Here is a 24,693-nt window from a genome sequence, read left to right as displayed (position 1 = left end):
GTCATCCAAAATATTAATAAATTTGGACAACATACTATAGTATGACTTTTATATGATATTTTGGACCAAATACTATAGCCTTGTGTTTTTTGGTCATTCTGGACCATGTGATAGTATGACATATTAGCAGATAATGCCTGCATGGTTGGATAAAATAGAAAAAGACAGAAAAATGATGATTCAACCAAAAACAGAAAATATTTTTTTTTAAATCACATTACAAAAATTGAAATACTTGCTAAAATTTGAAATCCAAAGTTTAAATATTGTAGATTTTTTTTGTTTTGTTTTAAAGAGTTATATGGAGGAACCTCTTTTTTTTTTCAATTCAAACAGATTTACTGAGGAAATGCTGGACTTTATTTCAGTGCAAAACATTGCAAAGAGCTATTTATACAGTAGCTATACGCAAAACAAGTCCCGTGTAATAAATGCCTCCGGAGTAACGCGCCCCAACACCGAGAGCAGAGAGGAGGGACCCATGCGCACTTAGCGTATTTGAACCAAGTCCCCCGCGCCGCCCCGCTGCTTCCTCCACCGGAGGCGGGCAAATTACAGCAGCCGGTAACCAAGAAATAGGGACTGCGATTGCCGGGCAGATGAATTAGTTGGCATTCGCTGTCTGCATGGAGGGCAAGTTCAGCACGCGTGCAGGGGACAAAATGTTGGGGATGTTTGGAGTCACGACGCACGACGCAGCGCAGTTCGTCATGACCTGAAGTGAATCACGATGGGATTTCTTTGGTGACGTTAAATTTAGGTTGGGTGCAATTAGGCATGGCTCGTGTGCTGCATATTTACCAGCAGCTGTAGCGTTGCAGTTGCTATTTTTACGCCACCTTTCATCACCTCCTGGTTTTCTCTTCTTCTTTTTTTTGTGCGTTTTGTTTTTCATTTGACATGTAGCGGCTTTTTAAAGAAAAAAAAAAAAAATCCACCGCATCCCGAACTTCCTCAAACTACCTCCTACTATCGTGGTTTTTTTTTTTTTTTTCCATTAAGCAAAGGAGAGTGGGTGCGCTCTGCGCTGCGCAGGTGAAGTCCAGTGTTTGCGGATTTCTCTTGAGGAGACGCTGCTTCATGCTTCGTGCACCTGTGGACGCCTGCGACAGGAGCACCGAGGACGCCTTTTGTGTTTCTTCTCCCGACGCGGTGGTCGGTTTATTATTTTTTTTTTTTTAGGGGTTCTCCCGCAGCAGAGAGCGTCCGTCGGATGCACGGCTGGATTTCCAGCAGTCGGAGAGGTCTGGTGACATTCAGCACCACATCAGCTTTGAACAGCTCCCGGTCGTCGCGTGTGGATGGGCTCTGCCGGTCTCCGTGTCTCCTGCAGCTCCTAACTACCGGCAACAATGGCATCACACGGTTTCTGGTCTCTTGGCGGAGATAATGCGGCGGCCGATGCCGGGAGTCAGAGCCCCAGTACGCGTGAGTGGCTTTTTTTGTTGTTGTTGTTGTTGTTGTTGCCTTCAAACCACCTCTGATGGAACAGGCGCAGCATTCTTTCCAGTACATTGTCTCCATCCAGTGCCCTGCATTCCGACCAGACAGGCCTGCTGGTGCCTTCCCCCCCCCCCCTTTTTCTGTCCTCTTTGACTCCACAAGAGACGGGTTTTTGTTTTTTTTGGTGTCTAAATGCTTTGTTTTATTCCAAGTTGCATGGTGCTTTTTTGTGTGTGTGTGTGTGTTTCGACTTCTACCTTAAGTTGGACTGACCCGATTTTGATTTATCTCCTTCTGTCTTGCAGCCAGGGCTTGGTGCCAAGCGGCGGCCCAGAAATTATCCGGAGGAATTGGATCGAAATTATATGGTATGATGGGTTCCCAGCGGAGGGAGCGTTGATAGGGAGGGGAGGGAGAGGCGGAGGTGGAGGTGGAGGATATTTGGGCACCGTGCCTGTTTGATTTCTGTCATTATTCACGGCCTTGGCTTTGTCGGCTGAGTGCAGGCTGATAACAACAACAAAAAAATAAATCTCCATGCTGTTTTGTGGCTTCCCAAAGCGCTGCTCAATGCCGGGGAAGTGGAGAAATCGGCCGAGTCCGCCGAAAAGCAGCCGCCGCAGACGCCTGCTGGAACCTGCGGCTGCAACAAATCCTGCAACTGCGCCAAAACTGCTGTGGTCTTCTCCGACCTCTATTCAACAGGTACAGGAGCCTGCTGCAAAAAAAAAAAAAATGTTATACTCTCTGTGATTCCTGGGTCACAACTTGGCCTTATAGTTTCCATTTATTCAGTGTAAACATTTTAATTTTTTTTTTTTTTACTTCGAATTCGTTTTTAAGCTTTATTTCCTTAAATAAACAGATATTATCTGACAATATGTGGATTTAGTGCACCTCACGAGGCAAACTTCCCAATAATTATCATTTAAATGGCAGGTATGTCTGCTATGTTCTTTGTTTTCGACATAAAATAACAGGATATTCGCCTGTTTAGACGGAATTAAATACATAGCATGTTTGTAAAACAGGCAAAATATGTCCTTTAAATGTTTTAAGATTAACCGACGAGTTATGTTGGACGCTTGTGCAGAGGGGGTGCTGCTCCGGAGAGGTCACCTTCAGCACAATCTCCTGATTTCAGATGTCGAGCGAAGCAGCTATCAATCAAAATCAAACATTTTAGGGCCTTTAAAAAAAAATTTTTTTTTTTAAATAACAAGAAATGCAATCTTTTCGTTTGTGGGAACATTACACAGCAATTCGGGATCTTGAAAACGTGCGTCTACGAGAACAGCTTTGCATTCTCCAAGGCCAGACAGACATAGAAATCACAAAATGTCTCCACTGCTGAGGTTTTTTTTGTTTGTTTTGTTTTGTTTTTTGCGTGGTTTTTTTTTTCAGACCTGTTACCTGCAATGGACGGAGACACCAAAACGATGACCTTCCTGCAGGAAGTTGTGGATATTTTACTGGCCTACATAGTGGAGTCTTTCGACCGGGAAACGAAAGTGATTGATTTTCATTATCCAAACGAGCTGCTGCAGATGAACAACTGGGAGCTGCAGGAGGAGCCGGCGACTCTGGATGATATCTTGATCAGCTGTCGCGCCACTCTCAAATACGCCATCAAAACAGGTAGGCCTGGCGTGCAAGTTCTTAAATTCATGCTAAACATAAAAAAAATGTCTAACTTTTTAAAGCATTTTTTGTTGTTGTTGTTCGGCATGTTTGGAAATGTTTTTCCAGCTTAGAGCTGTGTTTTTGTTGTTGTTGTTGTTGTTTTTTTAGATCTAGGCCTGATTTCCGGCCTGCTGCGTGTCTTTGGAAAATGAGTTTTAGCTGTAGTCTTTAAATGTTAATTCAAAACAAATATTTCACAAATAATATCAAAGATTAAGATAAATAAACGACTCAGAGCCACATTGAGACTCACAGAAAACCGCACAAAACCGTGCACATGATTACGAACATAAACTTACGTTACAGCGAAACTAAATTGAAAAAAAATATAATATTTTTGACTGTTGACATTTTAATTGGGGAACGACCTCAAAGAAACGCAGAGTGGATAAAGATATTCTGTTTAAAAAATAATGAAAATATGAATAATCATAATAATAATAATAATGCCAATAAGAAATGGTGCCTATGAAACATCAGCATGGAAGTTGTCCTCCTTTTTTTTCTCCTCGTGGCCACCAGACCGATAAACGCAGTGACGCAGTAAATCTGGTTCAGCAGGCAGCAGATAATGGGCTAATAACCAGGCTTCATAGGCCAACTCCATTATTCTGTGCTGAGTGACACGCGCACGAGGGAATTTACGGCAAGAGCACGAGACAGACAAATATATATATATATATACGTATTTTATATATATATATATGTCGGATTATTTATTATTATTTTGGATGACACTTAAATATTTAATAAAGACTTTATTACACGCTATAATACCTCTGATATGAAGACATGCTGTTATTTAGTGGAGGAGTTTTAACAAAATGTCTGCTGACATTACAGTGTGGTGCACACCATTAAATGCAGGACATTTTTTTTTTGGGGGGGGGGGGGGGGGTGTTGCTTTAATTCCCCCATAATTTAGCTCCTTAGTGAAAAACAAGGGTGGTGTATTTTTTTTTTTTTTGGGGGGGGGGGGGTGTTTACCCTTTTAGTAAATCCCCACTTGTCACCTCATGATTTTTGCTCAAAGCTGCATTTTCTCAAGCTGCATTTTAAAGCCTCGCTTTCTGTCTGTTTTTGCACAAACTCGACCAAGAAACCCAAGAATGAAGTGTATTAAAAAAAAAAAAAAAGAAAAAAAAAAAAGCATTCCTGATAAAAAAAAAACCGTTCAGACTGCAGCCATCTCACAACCCCCCCCCCCCTCCTCTATCTTCCTTCCCCCTTATTCAGCCCACCCCAGGTACTTCAATCAGCTCTCCACAGGATTAGACATGGTGGGGCTGGCAGCCGACTGGCTCACGTCCACCGCCAACACCAACATGTAAGTATATGCGGCCCCGCTTCACCGCGATCCTAAATGCTGATAATGATGATAATGACGGCCAGTTCCATTTCCGGTCCGCCCCGCCTGCACTCTGCTCTCTGCGTCTGCACACAGGCTGATAGCGCCCTTTTTTTTTTTTTTTTCTTCTTCTTCTCCACTCAATCATGGCAAATGAAAAAGGGTGAAATGAAAGACAGACCGCCCCCCACCCACCCACCCCACCCCTCCCACCTCGGCCTTTTATCCCTCCCCCCCTCACCTCTGATCCCCACGGGGGGGATTCAAGGGAGAGAAAATTAGCTCTGAAATTAAATTCACGACTAATCTGAGGCTAATTTCAGATTGTGTGTTTTTGGGGGCGATAAACTCCTCAGTTTTGGCAACAATGGGGCAAAATAAGCCTTCTTTTGACATTGTTTTTTTTTTTTTTAATTTTATTATTATTGCAGCTTTTCTACCAAATAATAATAATAATAATAATAATAATAATAATAATAATAATAATAAAAAAAATTAAAAAACAGTATATACTGGGGAGGCTCAGGTGGAAATGTACTTTTTTTTTTAATGCAGCAGGGAGGATCAAAAATGTGAGAGCAAATCAGTGTCGATGAAACGTGGCCTTCCGACGTAGAGGTGGTGCATTTATTTCAAAGCCAAAAAACAAACAGTGCAATTTTTGCCTGTAAAATCTGTTCACAATCAACAATAATTCTGCATCAGAACATTTAGTGTTTTATTCTTCTAGAATTTGAGTTTTTTTTTTTTTTATTTTTATTTTTTTTAATGGACCTCCTGTACAGAGGACGTGTCCTCGAAAATGTCCATTTCACTACTTGTTCTATTTGTTGGTGATGAGTCACGACGGCCCCACACGTTTGTGTAACGCAGGTTCACCTACGAGGTGGCGCCTGTCTTTGTGCTGCTGGAATACGTCAGCCTGAAGAAGATGAGGGAGATCATCGGCTGGGCGGACGGGCGAGGAGATGGCATTTTTTCTCCTGGTATGTACGTTTTACGTATGTGCGCGAGGCACCGCGAATCCCAGCACCCCCTCTGTTTCACTGGAAATGGAACTGCCTCTCTTTGTGTGTGTGTGTGTGTGCGCTAATTTGCATTTTGATGATATAAATGGAACTCGTTTGAAAGCCAATTAGCAGAAAATATTTTTTTCTTGTTTTCTGGCGTGAAGCCTCAGCACCCCAAATCTTTTAAAGTCTCCCTCTGCACTTCTTTGGTTCGACGCGCGACGGAGAGTTTGACGACAGAGCGCGTGATTGGCCGCGACGGCGAGCTGGGATTTGGGACGTTGCAAACAAAAGCATTTTGTTGTCGTCGCCTCGTTTTGGAACACATCTTGTGAAACCCTGCATCAACACCCCCCCCCCCCCCCCCCACCCCGTCCCACCCCGGTCCCACCCAAAGAGACCCCGACTCACTGAAGTGCTCTCTGTCCTCTAGGTGGTGCTATTTCCAACATGTACGCCATGCTGCTGGCCCGCTTCAAGATGTTCCCCGAGGTGAAAGAGAAAGGAATGTCATCTGTTCCCAGACTGGTGGCCTTCACGTCTGAACACGTAGGCATCCGTGTGTAAACGCATGTCCTCGTGTGTGTGCGTGTGTGTGTGTGTGTGTGTGTGTGTGTGTGTGTGTGTGTGTGTGTGTGTGTGTGTGTGTGTGTGCGTGGATCAAGTAACAAACACCAGAATCAGAATTGGGACTTTTTTTTTTTCTCCTTTTTTTCCCCCTCAAATTAAATGTCAGAAGATTTTCATTTGAACTCCCAACGACGACAAAAACGGTCTCAACCTCAAGCTTTTAAGTGCAGCGCCGATTATTAAAGCCGACATTTATGAGCGTCGGACGCTGAAGGACACGCGGCGACCGGCGTGTCCGTCACGTTACGCGACACCCTCCCTCACCTCCAGAAGGACACCTTAGAAGATGGCGCGAGCACCAAAAAGCCACCAAGTGACACACGAGCTGTTTATTATCGTTACAGATTTACAGGTTTTTTTTTTTTTCTCCTCCTCTGATCTGATCACTCGTTTAAAAAAAACTTCTTTTTTTTTTTTCTCCCCTCTTCTCATCTCTCAGAGCCATTTTTCAATCAAAAAAGGAGCAGCGGCTCTCGGCATCGGGACTGAGAGTGTGATCTGCATCAAAGCAGATGAAAGGTAAAGTCGGACTCCCGACTGATACGTCACCGTATCATTGGGACGTTGCTGTACATTGTGGAGCCAATTACCATCTAAACATGTAGGATTGTTTCATTTAAATAACTTTTTTAAGTTCCAAGGAGGTTGTTTTTTTTGGGAGGGTGAGGGGTGGGGGGACAAAATGAAAGAAAAAAGTTTGAAGAAAGTATTATTTTATTTTTTTCATCTTCCCTCCTCCATCAATCATCTCAGGACCCCTTCAGATTTATATTGCGACCTTTTGAAAGGTGCTTGACCCCCAGGTTGGGAACCACTGGACTAAGTTAGCTGTTACATAAAGCAGTAGTGAGTATCATACATAATAATATGCCAGCCATAGGGGCCATTTCCTCGCTATACTTGTAGTACTTCCAATTTTTTTCCCAATAATACTTCTGTACTTTAACGCCGATGCAGGATTTCTACTCACATGTCCTGCTTCTATGTTGCTGCTGTTGGTATTTCTTTGATCTTCTTTTCCCACCGACGAATCCACAAACAAGCCGGGAGGCAACTGAAGCTTTGCTTTTTTTTTTTTCTTCTCCACCGCAGCGGTAAAATGATCCCAGCTGACCTTGAGAGGAGAATACTGGAGGCGAAACAGAAGGTAACGTGATACACATTTATAACCCCGCTATAAACAGACAAGATATGACTTCATACGGCGCTGATTTTTATGGGGATTCATTGGACTAAAACGGCACAGATGACGAAGGGGGAGAAGGAGGAGGGGGGGGGGGACGAAGAGGGGGAGGAGGAGGAGGAGGGGAACATAGTGTAACAACATCAGAGTTGTTTTACGAGCCGTGCTTTGTTTTGTTGCGGTTTCCCGTGCAGGGCTTCGTACCGTTCTTCGTCAGCGCCACGGCCGGAACGACGGTGTACGGAGCCTTCGACCCGCTCATCGCCATCTCCGACATCTGCAAAAAGTACAACATCTGGATGCACGTGGACGTGAGTGACACAAGCAGGAAATATATAAATACGGAAGAAAAAAACAACATTATTCTCGGCTCACGCGATTTTATTTTTTTTATTTTTTTATTTTTTTTGCGAAAAGGAATTACACGGAGCTCACCGATAGAGTTTGACACATCTATTAAGTCTGTCTCTCCTCTAACTGCTGGCGGTTGACCCAGATAGAGAGCCGGCCATTTCCTATCTAACACCGGAGATTAGAAAAAGTGGAAGAGAGGCTGTAAATCATCTCCTCCCGACTTTGGCATTAGTGGGCCCTCTCTCGCTCTCTCTCATCGAAGGAGCTCTATCTAATAATGAAGGTGATTTAGTCCCGACAGGGGGACACCTCTATTAAGACACATAAATGGTCTTGTCCATCATTCCTCAGCCAGCTGACATAGGGGTGGAAAAAACAACAACAACAACAACAACATATCCCTCCGGTAGAGTATTGTGGCGCCTGCTGCTTTTGTCGGTCCGTGTGATAGATGACGTACGTGTGTCTGGATGCTTCGGCTTCTGAAGCCGGTGAATCCAGAGATGAAAATACTGTAAGCTGATATTTTTAAATCTCAAATATTGATCAGGGTTTTGGCCTCGGAATCCAGTATCAGTTTGGCTCTGCCTAATAGAAACTTAAAGTCTGTTTTTCAGACCTTACAAAAGGGCCACAGAAGACATATAAACGTGACGTGTAGAAATCGGTGAAATGCTCCTTTAAGAAAAGGTCGCAATTTCAACTTTTGTTTTGGAAAACAGGTCCTGTGATCCATCGCTGAGAGCTGTAAGGTGCATTGGCAGTGTGATTACATGTGTGATAAACATATGTGTGTGTGTGTGTGTGTGTGTGTGTGTGTGTGTGTGTGTGTGTGTGTGTGTGTGTGTGTGTGCGTGTGCTGACAGGGAGCGTGGGGAGGAAGTCTGCTCATGTCCAGGAGACACAGGTGGAAGCTGGACGGAGTCGATAGGCAAGTCAGGTTTTTTGTTTGTTTGTTTGTTTGTTTGTTTTTGGGGGGGGGGGGGCACAAACGGGGGAACGCGTGCGTTTGATGATGAACGACGGTTGTTTTTCATTTGACTGCAGAGCCAATTCAGTGACGTGGAACCCGCACAAGATGATGTCGGTGCCTCTGCAGTGCTCCGCCCTGCTGGTCCGAGAGGAGGTAGGGCCTCTGGGTTTTGGTTTGTTTGTTTGTTTGTTTGTTTGTTTGTTTGTTGTTGTTGTTGTTTTTAAAAGGTGGGGCTGTAAACAATCCGGATGTGACTTCACAGGGTCTGATGCAGAACTGCAACCAGATGCACGCCTGCTACCTGTTCCAGCAGGACAAACACTACGACCTCTCGTACGACACCGGGGACAAGGCGCTGCAGTGCGGACGCCACGTGGACATCTTCAAGCTGTGGCTCATGTGGAGGGCGAAGGTAGGATTCTTCTTCCGTTCGGCACACAGCACGCGTGAAGAACCGACGGATTATTTGGAGGCGGTCGTGTTCGTGGGGATGTCGTTGGTGGTAAATAGTTACGGAGGACTTGAGCCTCCGTGTTAGATTGTGTCACATTTCACGTGTGAAAAAATCTTTTCCCCGACAGGGAACCATCGGGTTCGAGGCTCAGATTGACAAGTGCTTGGAGCTGTCGGAGTACCTCTACAACAAGATCAAAGACCGAGAAGGATACGAGATGGTCTTCGACGGGAAAGTAGGTCCACATTTTATGTTTTCGCTCTCGAAGGGGTCGACATGAAGCCGCGCCGCTCCGTTTTTTTGTTTTTTTTTCACCTCCGTGTGTTCGGTGTCATTGTGGCCGACTCGATTGGCTCTCGGAGGCCTCCGGCTTTGTGTTGAATGAAAGCCATTTTTGAACCCCAAGCAGCCGCTATAATGCGCCGCCATTATGTTTAATGAATAGCATAACGGCCCGTAATTGCGCATATGCATATGAATGGCACGGTGTCTGAAACATCCTCCACTGAGCTGAACTACAACACAAGCATATGTGGGTATGATGGGGTTATTAAGCCTCAAACTCTTGTATGAAAAAAAAAAAAAAAAAAAAAAAAAAAAGGAGCGCTTGGACACCTAGAGTCATTTATAATGAGGGCTCTTTAATGTTTCAGGGCTTATTGTTTTCCCGCCGAGCTCCAAAAAAAGGGCTGAGCGCATCATAACCCCGGAGGGGTGATGAGAGAAAGCCAAGTCCTTTGGGCAATGGCCCAGGTGTTCACTTGTCTGTGCCTCCCATTGAGCCATTATATCAATCTGATGTTGAATATACTACAGCCGAAGCGGCCCAGCTGTATAAATGAGGCTGGTGTGCATGGGCGGTCAGCTGTGGGTAATGAATGCCTCGCAGGCAGGCAGTCGGCTCGAGCGGGGATTCAAGATGCCAAAAACATGGAGCCGTGAGGAGCTTTCAGACATGTGGGGAGTATCGGAGGTGGAGGCCGGGCTACCTGTCTGATGCTGGGAACGCCTAATGGATTTTTTTTTTTTTTTGCCTTGTGACTTGAACTGCCATCTTCAATCCATATCAGCTTTGCCTTCGGCTCCAGCTACTTTTTAGAGACTTTTTCAGGGATCTGAAGGATTTCAGGAGAGGATAACTTTCAGACCTGCAACGTGGCTGTAAGTAGGGCAGATTTCACGGCACATACCGATTTACTTTTGGTACCAACTTCTTTCTTTCTAAAAAAAAAAAAAAAAAAAAAGGCCTCGTAATTAAGTACCAACTTTGGATACATTCGCACAAACATTTCAAAATGCTCCATTTTTGCTACGTTTATTGCAGGAGTGAATCTCATCAGTTACTTATCAATGAAATTTACTGCTCATGCCATTTTATGTATGCAAAAATCACTTGTTTCAACGTAGGTAACTAAAACGCCCCATTGCCCTCTTTTCAAACTCATTTTTGGCCGCCACCTGTCTTAGTTGCGGGCACCGCAGTAATCTACCAACATCTACCGATATCCCCTGAGACATTTAGGGAACACCGGTAAACTGTAGTGTTTACTAGAGATGAGTCATGAACAAAAAAAACAAAAAACAATGGTCATTAAAATATAACAAATTGATCTTTCTTCCCCGTTTCTCCCTATTTTTTTTTTTTACCTGCACCTGGATGTAATTCGTTACTCCCGTCAGAAGATGGCGGTAATGCACCTAAAAGCTGTCTGCCAGCCGCCATTAAATTACATCAGGAGAAGAAGAACAGAAGTCGATTAATTCAAAGCGATTGTTTCATAGTATTTTTGTTAGAAATAACCATCCCTGGTGTCTTGCGATAGCTCCCAAGCGAGGCGTTTAAGGGACATCCGTTAATTGGGTTACACTCTTCCCCTCTAAACTGCATGGAAACTAAAGATTTGTATCATAAATGTAATTTTCTTTTTCTTAAAATGGATTTTATAAAATTGGCATATAAAAAAAAGTATTACTCAGTAACTGGTATCAAAGTTTTTTTTGAGTGATTCCCAGCCCTATCTGTATATCTGTTTATACTATGTGTACTGTATAGTTACAGGCATATATAGTGCATGTTTTTACTGGGTGGTATGTTTGAAATCATTATACTAATAATAATATTTTTTCAATATATCTTTGATCCACTGCAGTGCATGTTACATTTTTTTTTTTTTTTTTTTTTTTTTTTTTTTTTTTTTTTTATCATGGATTGCATATGTTTAAAACAATGGGAATTATTTACAGGATTAAATAGTAACATCTCTGAAGATATTCTAATAGTCTGATTCGGTCTTAATTGTTTTTCTTTGCCAAAACATAGCACAAGCATACCATGTAGCATCAGCAACACTTGAATTATTCCCCAGGCCTACAAGTGTGTGTGTGTGTGTGTGTGTGTGTGTGTGTGTGTGTGTGTGTGTGTGTGTGTGTGTGTGTGTGTGTGTGCTTTTCTTTGTGTTACCGTGGCGGGTTTTCGTCCTCTCATCTCTTGTCGCCTGTGTGTTCCCCACAGCCTCAGCACACCAACGTCTGCTTCTGGTACCTCCCCCCCGGGATCCGCTACATGGAGGACAAAGAGGAGAGAAAGAAACACTTACACAAGGTGGGCGAGCGCAGATAAGAGGCCCGACTGCCGTATATATCTGGCCTGTCACTGAACCGCGCAAGTCGCTCGTATCCACCGCCGCCATCGCATGTTTCTTCTAATTAGGGGCAGTTTAAACTCAGGATTAGAAAAAAAAATAAAAATAAATCTCTGCCGCGCATATGATAAAAATAGTAAACTGTGCCAATCTTAAAAATAGGACGGCGTCACAGAGGAGGGGTTAAAGAGACGCGGAGGCCATGCAGAGGATCCCACAGCAAGGGGGAGGGGGGACTACTAATTGACAATTAGGACAAACAGACGGCGTACGTGCCCGCCATACAAAGATCATTACTCTCTAGAAAAGAAAAGAAAAAAAAAATCACCCATAAATCACCGCCGCCTTCGTCACTCTCCTTCAGATGCAGATGTTTTCCTTTTGTTTTCCAAAGTTTGGTTTGAAAAGCCGACTACTGACTGTTTTGGCCCGCTTGCTCTTTTCCACCGACTGCGACTGAGGGATGATGTAACGTTGCCCCCGATAAGCACTTTGACAAAGAAGTCTGAACTTTTTTTTTTTTCTGAAGTTTCCATTCGCTTTAATGACTTTTTCTAACAAACCAGAGCCTCCGTCAAGAGACTGGTTTGACTGAAATCAGCAGTTATTTTACAGCCGGCTCGCCACCTGCAAGAGATTTAGAAGGAATGACTGATGATGTGATGAGAACTTGTAGCGCATACGGTACACTGGAAGCTGCGATACACGACTAACTGCTCCAACAGGCTGTAATCTGAAACCGGCTTTGGTTCTTTGAAAGGTTAGCCGAGAGTCTATTCCGGTGTTTCATCTTAATACCGCCAGATTTATTCAAATTCTTGCTACATTATTCGAGGTTATACGAGTCACAGTTGACTTAAACCTTTAAGCTAAAGCTGCCCCACACTGCCGCTTCAACTCACTTACTCTCGTGTGCATATCCTTAAGTTGGGTCGTGATCATTTCTAGCTTCCTTCTCACAAAAACCCCCCCCCACAAGCACCTCAAATGACGTTTCAGAGGCTGAAATGTTTTCCCTCAGTAAAAAATAAAAACGTCTAATAAGCCGACGTTGGTCCAAACGAGGAGTGAGAGTTTCAAGCTTCAAACCGCTCATCGCAGCACAAAACCCGCTCCGCTATCAAGACCCCGCTGAGCACAAAAATAAAAGACCGTCACCGCTTCACTACATGAGATAACCTCTCAACTTGGCGGCGGCAGCAGATCTCGGTGCATGTGGACCCACCCGGTGTCAGAATTCGCTGTCAGACTGCTGGGAGATGTTGAACTACAAGGAGAAGGATCAGAGTAATCTGAGGAGACACGTAGCCAAAATGTATAGCTGTTGATAAACTAAACAAACAAACAAACAAACAAACAAACAAAAAAAAGCCCAAAGATAATCCGATTGCACACTTCCATACAATCTAGAAGGAGAATTGGTTCTTTTTAGTCATTGTTCCACATCCCCTCGGTTAATATACTTCATTCAGTCAAAACCAATACAAGGAGACTCAAAACCCCCACGAAACGACTCCAAAGGAAAACGGACTCCAAACAAAAACAAAAAGATGCTAAATAAACGCAATGACAGTCAAAATCACCACAAAGAAATGCAATATGACTACAATGTGATGCAAAACCAACACAAGTACACTCAAAACCAACACAAAGACACTCAAAACCAAGACAAAGACACTCAAAACCATCACCGAGCAAATCAAAAGGACAATAAAGAGATTCAAAACAGTCACAAAAAGATGCAAAATGACCACAATGAGAGGCAAAAATCCTCAAGTAGAAAACCACAAAACGACAGAGAGAAACTCAAAGCACATTCAGCTATAATATTCGTAGTATGTTCCAGTCTGGATGTCTCCAGATGTCTCCAGATGTTCTCCTATGTATGAGGATTAGGGAGGATCTTTACTTCCCAGGGTCCCATTTTCTCATAATTCATCCACGTCCCGATTTCCGAACAAAAACCTCCGTCTACATTTTAGAGAGGATTTTTTTTTTTCTGGGCCTGTTTTTTTTTTTTTCTCCTCTTGAATCAACATCAATTCATGCTGTATGTACTGCGTGTTGTCAGGTGGCTCCAGTAATAAAGGCCAGGATGATGGAGTACGGGACCACCATGGTCAGCTACCAACCGCAAGGGGACAAGGTCAACTTCTTCCGCATGGTGATCTCGAATCCTGCTGCTACCTTCGAGGACATCGACTTTCTTATCGAGGAGATCGAGCGACTCGGCCAAGATCTATAAGACTCGTCTCACCGAATCCTCCTGTACTTTTCCCTCTTGACGGATGAATTGTTTGTCGTGAATGTACTGGTAAACTTTTTTCTTTTCTTCTCTCTTTCCTCCAAAGTCACATATTTAAGAGTATATTTGAGAAAAAATGATCTACAGATATATCCATATATTACGTATTGTAGCTTTGCCGTGGACTGGCTTGGTCCAAAGCTATGTAAAAGTGCTTCTGTCTGCCTTTCCAATAGTGTAGTAGATCCCAGAGTAGTGTAAGTGGCGTAACTTTATGTGTACCTTTTGTGGTCGGAAATGCTTGTGCAATAACTCGATGAGGAATTTTTTTATTTTTTTTTTTTTTTTTTTTTTAATCATTTCTCATTTGCCGGGTATGTTGTTAAGTGCCGAAACGTGGTTGTGTTCTACTGTAACTTTTAACATTTTTAAACTTCTGGTTTAAAAACAAAAATAGCACTTCACCTTACCTCAGCTTAATCAACTGCCTTTACATCTGCACATAGTTCTCCAAGCGGTGATGTTGGATGAAAAATCTCCTAACTGGTGTCGTATAGTCATAACCAGCCAGTCCGGTGTCGCGCCAAAGTGTGTAATGCACCCGTCAGTCCACTAGAGGGTACCGTGTCACAAAACGGGAAAAGTATGACTGGCATAAAAAAATTTTTTTTAAAAAAAGGTCGCGTGACGGAGAGTTATAAAAGATAAAACAAACATGAGACTTTCAGCCCGAGTACGAGGTTGTGAGAAAGCAACGTTACTCATTAAAAATTACAAATTTTCGCCCAAAACCACGATCTTTTCCAAAACCCATAACTAAGTTCTTTTGGTGCCTAAACCCAACCAAATTTCAATCGTGTCACATTTAGGCCATACCGTGATCTTTTCCCAAACACATTGTTTTTGGTGCCTACACTTAAGGTGCCTTACTTTTAACGCACACAGGCGAAGGCAAAACGTCGCAATGACACGGCGCCCTCTAGTGGACCGACGGGTGTACTGCACGCTTTGGCGTGACGCCTGGTTGTACCAGCACATGTTTAAAAGGCGCATCCCAACCACAGCAGTCTGCATTATAGATTTTTAAACATGTAAAAAAAAGGAAGGTAATGAAAAGATTTCCATCAAAATGACACGACAGCAAAGTCAATTCAAAGCATTCACAAACCTGTCAGACCATCATGCATCACCCTCAGCCTTTGACAGCTTGATGTGCAGCTTATGACGCTACTCTAGTCATTGTTTTTAAGACTTTTTACTCCTTGTCCCTCTTTCTAGTATATTTAAAGTGATTAAGGTCTGTTCAATCCATTTTGTTTGTCGCCAACTAGCTACTAATTTCCATGCTGGCTGTACATTTAGCTGCGCTGAGTTTACTCTACATGCTAGAATTAACAATCGACACTTCCGTTATAATCCGATTTATCGAACCCAGTTTAATGGCCAACATGTTTTCTGCGATAGCCATCCACTCTGCCGCTCTGCGAGGTACATAAATGCAATAAAATATTGTTTCCCAAAGCATTCGGCCCACGCAGAAGACGGCTTAATCGGAAGCTCAGCGTAAAGCTTGCGCGACGACATGTTGGACAACCCTCTTTTTTTTTTTTTTTTTTTTTTTAATGCTGCATTTCCACCAGAATAGCTGCTCAAACCATAGTGCTCAACACACGCATGCATTTCCTTGCATATACTAAGACACCTGCATATCATGGTCCGATATGGCTACCAATTCGTTCCCAATTAAAAGTTGCTCAGTGGACACAATGTCCAAGAAAGGTTCGTCAGTTTTCCTCGGGCTTCCATGTTTTTTGGGCGCTTAACGTAAGAGCCACTTTCCAGCGAAAGCTGACTGACTTGCTGCTGGCCTGCATTCAAGGACGGCACAAAGATAACTCACTAATGCACCTTTGAAACGTTTTTTTTTGTTTTGACTGAATGGATCAAATTCTGACCGATGAAAAACACACGTTGCAGTGTTTGTGGCGCTCAAAAGAAATTGCATTTATTGGCTTTTTTACCAGTTGGGCAAAGTGGGCGACTGCCATGGTAGCACAGACCACGAAGAGCCATCAAAGCCCTGGATTTACTGCATGTCGGCTGATTTGGGTAACTTTACGAATTGCCTTTTTTTTGGGGGGGGGGGGGATATTTGCAGGACAAAAGAATAATGAGTCTTGCACTATTGACTGACTTTATGGCCATGTCTTGTAAAGGAACTCTATGTCAAAGTCTATATAAGAGTTTTATGTTTCAAGTTGTTTTTAACAAATGTGCCACAAACTAAAGAAACAATGAGGTATTAGTACTGGTTGCAGCGGCGTTAACGGTACCAAGAAGGTAAATTCATACCCTCGGGGCCGCTTTTAGCTTAATTTAGCCTTTATGTTCGGATGATTTTTGGGTCAGTAGGTCCCAGTGACCTAAAATAGTATCTGTAGCCACTCACTGCCCAGCATTGTTCCTGGAACTTGGTCACTGGAAATCTGGGACCACTATTATTAAAATGCCAAATCAACCAGGGCTGAAATCTTAAGGATTATAACTTCAAATCTGTAAATGTCTCATCTTAAAGAGACATTTTGGGAAATTCGCGATTTTGAAAGAGCACTTATTGAAAGATTGAGGGAAACTTGGGAATCTGGGCAAACGTGTGGTTTTGTTTGGATGTAGGAACGTCACCGGATTTGCAGCCACTGTAAACCTGACATCACTTGCACTAAAACCACGGTGGGGAGGAGCGGCTGCATCCCTTAGCATTGCAACTGAGATTTCTTCTTTATTCATTCACGAGCAATATTAGAATATGGGTCCAATCTATATATCCTGCAAAACATCAAAGGAAACAGTGAATTCAAATGTAAAATAGTAAAAGATAATCAAAGTTTCCAGACCAAACGCACAGTTGTTAGCAAAAAAAACACAAAAGATCGAAAACGAACGGAAAAACAGGCTTATTGTTAGTTGCTCGAATGTGAACTCTGATTTACACAAGCAGAGGTTCTGTAGCGTTCCCATTAGAACAAGTTAGAAAAGCACAATTTGCTCAACATGGTCTGTCAGTGTACAATCACTTTTGATCATAGATTGTAAATAGTATTTCAAGATGTCCTAAGTACATATCTTTGTGTATACATACATGTATATAAGACGTATAACCAGAGACTATTTGTGAGGTAAAAAGTATTCATATTTTCTCTATCTCCAATATAGATTACTTGTATTTTCATCCTGTTTAGTCCAAAAAAGCTTTTTTTTTTTCCCCGTGCGTATGTACGTATGATACTTGACTCCGTTTGTGACTCTTCTAGCTATTTCAAAGAAAACGTGTTTCAGGGTTTTGGCTTTAAAAAAAAAAAAAAAAGATGAAAGATTTCACCTTGAAATGCTTACGAGTCTCACTCGGCGACGCTCGACATTTGGATTTTAAATGAATATGCAAAGCCTTCCGGACTCTGAAGCACTGTCTTTTTTCGTGCACAAGTGAAACTTGACGGTATGTGCCAATGTGTACCTTAACGTGTTTGTAACTGTGTTGCCTTAGTATACATTTTCCAGTATTTGTCTAGTTTTCCTCCAAAAAAAAAAAAAGAAAAAAGAAAAGGGGGCGGAGGGGGTGGGGGGGGTGGGATGTGCACTTTAGAGTGTAACACATGACCTAATAACGTGCAATGTCAAAATGGTTGTCCATACGGTTGATGTTCTTCTCCAAGAAAAAAAAAAAATGTAACTTAAGCTCTTCGGCCTGAATGTGTCATGAATCAAGGGTCTGTTGGAAAGCATTTGATTTATTTATTTGTTTTTTGTTTTTTATTGTGAGTTTGAAGATATCGTAAAGCTTCTTGCTTAACCGTCTCGACGGAGAGTGGCCCTGAACTTTAGTTCATTTCCCGGTCATATTAAAAAATAAATAAAAAAAAGGTGGGCGTTCCCACTGTGACACAGACAACATCAGATTGTCACCATCAGCGACAAAAGGAATCTCACTGCGGCGGTCTCGGAAAGCCGGACGCTTTATTTCTCTTGCTGCTGCTGCTGCTGCTGCTGCTGCTGCTGCTAGACTCGCTTCCTTTGCACGTGCATGCGATGCCTTGCCTTGCCTATCCAGATTGTTTGATATCCGGTCTCCTATATATATATATATATATCTCTCTTTCTATATCCATATATATATCCATATATCCAGTACGTGTAGCTCCTGTAATTAGCTTTGAGTGTCCAAATGTATAGCTGTAGCCTGTAGAATAGTGCACTGTCGCTCTGGCCTTTACTTGTGACCCGTGTGTCTTGGGCTTCCCGTGACGTTTTCTTCGTAGCCGCAAAAAGCATGCTGACCTCGGCCTGGCGCTTTACTCCTCTCTACGCGCTCGATCTGACTTTCTCTTTCCTCCGTCTTCTTTCTTGCTTGAAGATCTGTCGCAGCTCTGAACGTAGCGTATTATATATCTACGCGTGTAGTCTCCTTCCCCCCCCCCCCCCGCTCTCCCCCGTCTCCCCCGACTCCCCCCCCCCCCTCCCCTCCACCCCCCAGCATGTCTTTCTGAAAGCTTTCTCTCTGCTCCGCGCCTGTAACGACCTTCTTCTCTCTTTCCTCTTCTGCTTTTTTTCCTGCCCTCTGGCAGCAGCGACGACGTAGCCTCGCGCTTTCCTCCGAACGTTTCTCTCTCTCTCGGCCGGCCGCCCCGCCGTCGCTTCCGTCGGCGCGTCCGAGACGGCATGTTGACTCGTGTCACGGTGCCGAAGCGTCCCCGTTTTGGTTTTTTTGTTTGTTTGTTTGTCGTTGTTGTTGTCGTTTTAAAACCGAAGGCCCCTTGACTCTATGGGATGTGTGAGAAATAAAAACAAGACGAATAATACAAAAAAAAAATAGACCCCGAGTTTCTTGCTTCCGAGAAATATCGTTTGTTTACGAGAACAATTAAAAAAAAACAACAACCTAGTACGCGAAGTGCAGTTCATTTCACTGATTATGGTGCAATTTTGAATAATATATTCTGCCCACTGCTGTGCTCGCTTCTCAAACACTCATCTGTCCTCAACTGTATGTTACTCTTGGGAAAATAAGAAATAAATATGGTCAAAACAAAGACTACGTGAATGTGTCTTCTTTTTTTATTTTTCGTCCTCAAAACCGCAGCTGTATGTATTTCAGAGCCACATTTGAACTTTCCACTGTCGGCAGGCCGGTCCACGGTTAATCCATAACGGTCTGATTGTAATTATTTGGGCTGACCGCGGTTATTTTGTATAATCGCTTCCATTCATCTCCAGAAAAACAGCTGGATGGAACTAACGTCATGTTTTCATCACTATTTCCACTGTTTGAGGTTTGACTCGAGCTCTTTTAATGACAGCTGTCAACGCCGGGCCTCCTGCTTCTGCTGCGTACTAATGGTACACGAGGGGAGAATTAGTGCCACCGTGATAACAAGTCTATTTTGATTGTTGGTACCTGTTGATTGTTGGTCAGTAATATCTCTGTACATTTCAGTAACAGACGTTTTTTTTAAGTTGTTATTTAGGTCATATCTGCCCTGTGAAATTTATGCTTGGAAAGCCTAAAAGAAATGTAATCATTATTTCTATTTTCCAATATTTCTCTTTACAAGGTGTATTATTAAACTATGATGAAGCTTATACTGTAATTTCATGTTGGCTTGAAGAGAAAGACAATTAAATCGCAATCGATGTATCGCGGCAGCGCCAAACTCTTGGTGCATAAAATAAAAGTTTTAAACATCATTTCTGCCTCATATATATATATATATATACCATAGTGAACAGAGAAAAAAAGTTTAAAACTGTTACATAACTGGCAAAAAAAAGGTCCTTGAACAGTGAAGTGGGACATAAGTGGTACTTTCACTGCACTACGAGGTGCAGGACGGCTCGGCTGCGCCAGCAGAGCATTGTTCAGGTTTATATAATCTTTTTCAGACGTGAAGATCATTATATAATGATGATGTCACGATGCAGCACGTGGACTTGGTTTAAAACCAGTGCCTACGGCAAGACTGCTAAATATAAAATAAGCTTGCAAATTTGATTTCTAATGTTTACTCAATATTTACAAAAAAAAAAAAAAAAAAAAAAAAATACTGAAGAAAGCAAGCAGAAATCTATTTAAATTTCCAAATTTAAGGACATTAAATACGCATAGACACTCACAAAGATAATACCAAACAGTCATCGTAGATTGCAACCAGATTAAACGATACTAATCATGAGAAAGGGGGATTTTATATGACGCGACACCTTAAATGCAGACTTTATCAACGCCTCTAATAATTAATCATTGTCACAGTTTAAAAAAGAAAAGAAAAATGAAGCATCTCATGCCACTTCAGAGAAAACTAGTGATGCTGTTTATGAGCAGCATCATTGATAGGTTACTATCCTCTCTCTAGATGGCACTGCTACCTCAGTTTTATGAGGAGGGAGCAACAGGAAGTGGGTCTTTACCTCCCACTCCGAACAGGCATGTCCTGCAAATGTGGCTGGAATTTTTCTGGCAAATAAAAAGGGTTTTTTCCCGGCGTTATCCCTATTAGTTGTTATTTCTTTTATATTTTCCTCTCGATCATTTCCGATTACAGCATCCTTTTTCAGTCCAACGCAACGAAGCAACAATCCCCAAAACAATTCAAAAGAAGGTTCCCAGATGGTTTTCCTCTTCTCTACCACTCAAGATACGGAAAAGAAAAAAAGAAAACCACAGCGTGAGAATAATCGCCGTCTTGTCTGACAAATACTGAACCCGCAAACCAGACGGAGCATTGACCCTATTTGTTTATCTATGACATATAAAGGCCCCCCCTCCCCCCCCACCCCCCACGCCTGATAAGAAAAGAGAGACGTGTGATTTAAACAAAAACATCTGGGGAGAACACTCAGCTGGCTCGGATTGAGGGCACTCAGAGGAAATGAGATGGTTTTAACGTTACAAATATGACATGTAATCATTCAGTTGGTTAACCGTTTCCACGCAGCAGTTTGATGAAGTGGACCCAGATGATCGATCTCCGACACCCGATCAATCCAAAACATGCAGATGAGTTACGGGGAGATTCCGCATCGCTGAAGACTTCAGCCTCGTTTCACTGTTGAACTTTCTGCAGACACATTTTTTTTTTTGCATTTATTCCAGTTGACAACGGCACCTAATGTTCTTCTTGTACTACGTTGCAGCATCTTCTTCTGTTACCTCTACCGCAACCAAAAGGTCATTCAGACTTCTGGAATATATTTACTTTATTTATTAAAAAAAAAAAAAATTATGTTTAAAATTTCCCTCTTGTTTGCTTAAGTTGGGTGAGATGTGTCCAAGTTATTTATAAATCAGTTTGGAAAGCATTCATCAATACATATTTTAGATTACCGGTCTGAAGTAACATAAAGGGCAGTACCACATAAAAAATGAAAATAAAATACTTTTACTGCATTTTGCTGCACAAACTTCTGTATTTTATTTGATTTTTTTTATACCTAAATAGGATTTTTACATGCAGGCCTTTCGCTATATTGGTACTTTTTACTCAAGTAAAAGGATCTGAGTACTTCTTCCACCACTGTATATATTAAACATGTTGAGCATTTACGGCGTGAAATCCTGAATTTTAAAAGGAATATTGAGCAGAAACCTGCAGCAGCTAATGGCTACGAGATGATTTCAACACAGTTTCACCTCCACCTGTGTACAGGTAACACTAGCTCGTAGCAGTAGCTTGTGCTATTGGAAATGTATTCATTTCTTATTATTATTTCTAATTATTTAATTAAAAATATATTGTATAATGTAATTTCACACAATATAAACATTTATTTGTGGCCCACGGCCCTCGATCCAAATGTAATTTTGGGCTCTCAATCCTAATTGTGCTAAAATAAACCGAATACTAAATTTCACTTAATAACGGAGTACTTTTCAAACCCCGAGTTATAAAACTCTGGGTTTTATTTGATGTCTTCCACGAAGTAAGACATCAAATAAAAATCGACAAATTAGACAATCAATTGAAAAGCATCATCAAATAGGATTTTTATGATAAGACAGTCAATCTTAATTAAAGTTTTATATAAAATGCACCGCGGTTAAAGTAAAACGTAGTTTTAAAGCCATTGTGTGAGCGTCCCCAGCTCACAGCCCACACGGGGAGTTTTACCATCCAACGCGCTTCCTGCTGAGCCACACACACACACACGCAGACAAAATGACTTGTCAGCTCGTTCGCCATTAATTATCATCAAGGAATTACCTATGTGTGCTCTTGACATCACATTTTGGATTCCTGGTTTCACGAGATTTCCAAATTAATTTCAATCAACCTTGACAAGCTGCCTCTGTAGATTCTCTGCTGCTGATATCTCCCTGACAGGCAGCTCGGTCTTCCACTCAGCCCAAATCCTCACTGCCGTTACGGACTCTAAATTAGCTCAAAAGAACGAAGATTAAACGACCGGGTCTGGCATTTCTCATGGCTTTTTTTTTTTTTTTAACCCCGCACGGGTTCCTCCGTCACAGTGATCGGAGATGTTCCCCATGCGAGCAGTTCATCACAGGCCTCGCGAGGGTGATCTGGCGGCGGCCCTCGACCATGTGTGTGTGTGTGTGTGTGTGTGTGTGTGTGTGTGTGTGTGTGTGTGTGTGGGTTGGTATCGCAAGCCTTGTAAATCCGACAAGCATAAAACATCGTTATACAAAGAAGAGGAGAGCTGCTCGCTCTAAAGACAGGTTGCAGATAGAAGAAATGTTGCAAACATGTCATAAAGTTGAAGTCCTTTTTCCTCAAAACGTGGTTGCGATTTACGAGCAAACCGGCAGATGGTAAAATCAGGGTGGCTGGTTTGAAAGAGACTCAACAAAGCTCTTTGACAGAAAGGCAAAGAGGATTCTCCGGCTCCAATAAACCACTGAAGTCTTTCCTGAAAACAAACCGCGTGTGTGTGTGTGTGTGTGTGTGTGTGTGTGTGTGTGTGTGTGTGTGTGTGTGTGTGTGTGTGAGTGTGTGTGTGTGTGTGTGTACGATGACTAAGCCGAGCCAGATGTCGGTGGCCGCTGTAGTTGCTGGCGTTCACCTTGCTGTCTTCTGAACTCTCAACCCAGAAGCTGCTAGGTCATCCGTTAGTGTTTAGTTTCACTCAGATGCTGCTCAGCCTTAAAGGAAGAAGCTGGACGCTTGGTTGACGGCGGAAGAAGTCAACCAGGTGTGCGTTTTGTTTCTCGGCGTGTCGTGTTATCTACCAGATCGAGAAGTTTTTAGGTCAGAGGTCGGAAGTCGATTTTTTTTTTAAATTTTATTTTATTTTTTTTCCAGTTTTCAAACAAATGAATCACCTTTTCAGCAGCAAACATGACGGATCGACGAAGAGAAACAATATGTGAGCATCGTCAGCGTCACAGTCAGATCAGTCTGGGACAATAAGCAGTATTTATTATGTCAAATAGCAAGACTTGCTAAATTAATCACGCCCTGTTATTAACCATTTCCTCCAAAAACTAGTAGCCGAGAGTCGACGTCACCTCAAGAGTTCGAAACTTGTGTGCATGAAAAGGACTTAATAAAAGTACTTTTTCATGAACAATGCATCAAATAACCACGTATAGTATGATCACTTGTGGTGACAAAACCAAAGAGAAGTTATCACAGAGTCCAAAGCGTGTCAGTGTCACGTTTTGCCTCTCCGAGGCGTGAAAAGTACACGCGGGCGACGACTGGGGTTGAAGAAGGTCACGAAACAAAGTACAAATACGGAGGAAGTTCAGCGCTGGTTGGATGAAAAAAAAAAAAAAAAAATGTGGGACTTTCATTCAAGAGACCAACTTAAGCTCTAACTTGTGGGAGAGAAATGGAGATTTCGTTTAAGGAAACATAAGTACCGTTACTTGCATAATGTAATGTAATTAAAACTGCAAGCAGTGATATGCGGGCCCTCGCAGCTTCACGTCGGGGATCCAGCGGGTCAGGGCCGCCGTGCAGCACGCGAGGGTCGGCATATTCCCACTTGCAGTTTTCTTTTTTTTCTCGATCTTGTTCCTTATTCTTCTTTAAAAAAAATAAATAAAATAAATGCTTTTTTTTTGGCAGCTTTAACATCTTCAAAAACTCATGAAACTTGGTGCATGACATGAGGTTTGGAGCATCGTTTGACCTTAAACATCAACTTCCTGTGTGACGGTGAAACATAAAATTTGGCCGCATCGCCATATGCGCATGACTTTTCTTTGAATATTTTGGACGACATACTTTGGATATTTTGGATGACTTTTCATGAGTATTTGGAGTATGACCTTTTTCTGAACTGAGTTTGTTATGCCTCAAGTTACATCTCTGTGAGGCAACTGTTCTAACACCACTATATCATGTCCGTAGATATACGTAGATATACGTATAATGTAGAAATATGAAAGAAAAAAAAAAAGTCACTTTTGGACTTTTTAAAATTTTTGTATTGTTACCTGAATGGCTTACCCTTACAGGGACTCACCCTCTGTGAACCATGAACCTTGCATGTTACCTCGGCGGGTAAACCGTGAACCTTTTGTGTTGTTACCTCGGCGGGTAAACCGTGAACTGTGTGTGTTACCTCGGCGGGTAAACCGTGAACCTTTTGTGTTACCTCGGCGGGTAAACCGTGAACCGTGTGTGTTGTTACCTCGGCGGGTAAACTGTGAGTGTTGTTACCTCGGCAGGTAAACCGTGAACCTTTTGTGTTGTTACCTCGGCGGGT

The 24,693-nt window shown here is 42.4% G+C and overlaps 1 protein-coding gene across 1 annotated transcript; it reads left to right on the top strand.

Moving 5' to 3' along the window:
* Positions 1–508: 508 nt before the first annotated feature.
* gad2 (glutamate decarboxylase 2) lies at positions 509–15,522 on the top strand. Its single transcript, XM_069159722.1, has 16 exons — positions 509–1,428; positions 1,749–1,811; positions 2,005–2,148; positions 2,848–3,081; positions 4,363–4,453; positions 5,348–5,460; positions 5,918–6,033; positions 6,554–6,633; positions 7,207–7,261; positions 7,492–7,608; positions 8,518–8,582; positions 8,699–8,777; positions 8,887–9,036; positions 9,206–9,313; positions 11,591–11,680; positions 13,792–15,522. Exons 1-16 carry the CDS (start codon positions 1,353–1,355, stop codon positions 13,963–13,965), a joined length of 1,755 nt encoding a protein of 584 aa, XP_069015823.1. The 5' UTR covers positions 509–1,352; the 3' UTR covers positions 13,966–15,522.
* Positions 15,523–24,693: the final 9,171 nt, after the last annotated feature.

Source organism: Embiotoca jacksoni, unplaced genomic scaffold (assembly GCF_022577435.1).
Source record: "Embiotoca jacksoni isolate LCO1_2020_lvr unplaced genomic scaffold, fEmbJac1.0.p SCAF_25, whole genome shotgun sequence".
NCBI classification, from domain to species: domain Eukaryota; kingdom Metazoa; phylum Chordata; class Actinopteri; family Embiotocidae; genus Embiotoca; species Embiotoca jacksoni.
Note: the sequence above shows the minus strand (reverse complement) of the source record. Positions and strands in the feature narration are given on the sequence as shown.

Excerpts from the sequence above, each read along its gene's own strand:
- gad2 (XM_069159722.1), top strand. The coding sequence starts at position 1,353 with ATGGCATCACACGGTTTCTGGTCTCTTGGCGGAGATAATGCGGCGGCC. Across the intron at positions 4,454-5,347 it reads TCCACCGCCAACACCAACAT|GTTCACCTACGAGGTGGCGC; the intron begins GTAAGTATATGC and ends TGTGTAACGCAG. Across the intron at positions 6,634-7,206 it reads TGCATCAAAGCAGATGAAAG|CGGTAAAATGATCCCAGCTG; the intron begins GTAAAGTCGGAC and ends TCTCCACCGCAG.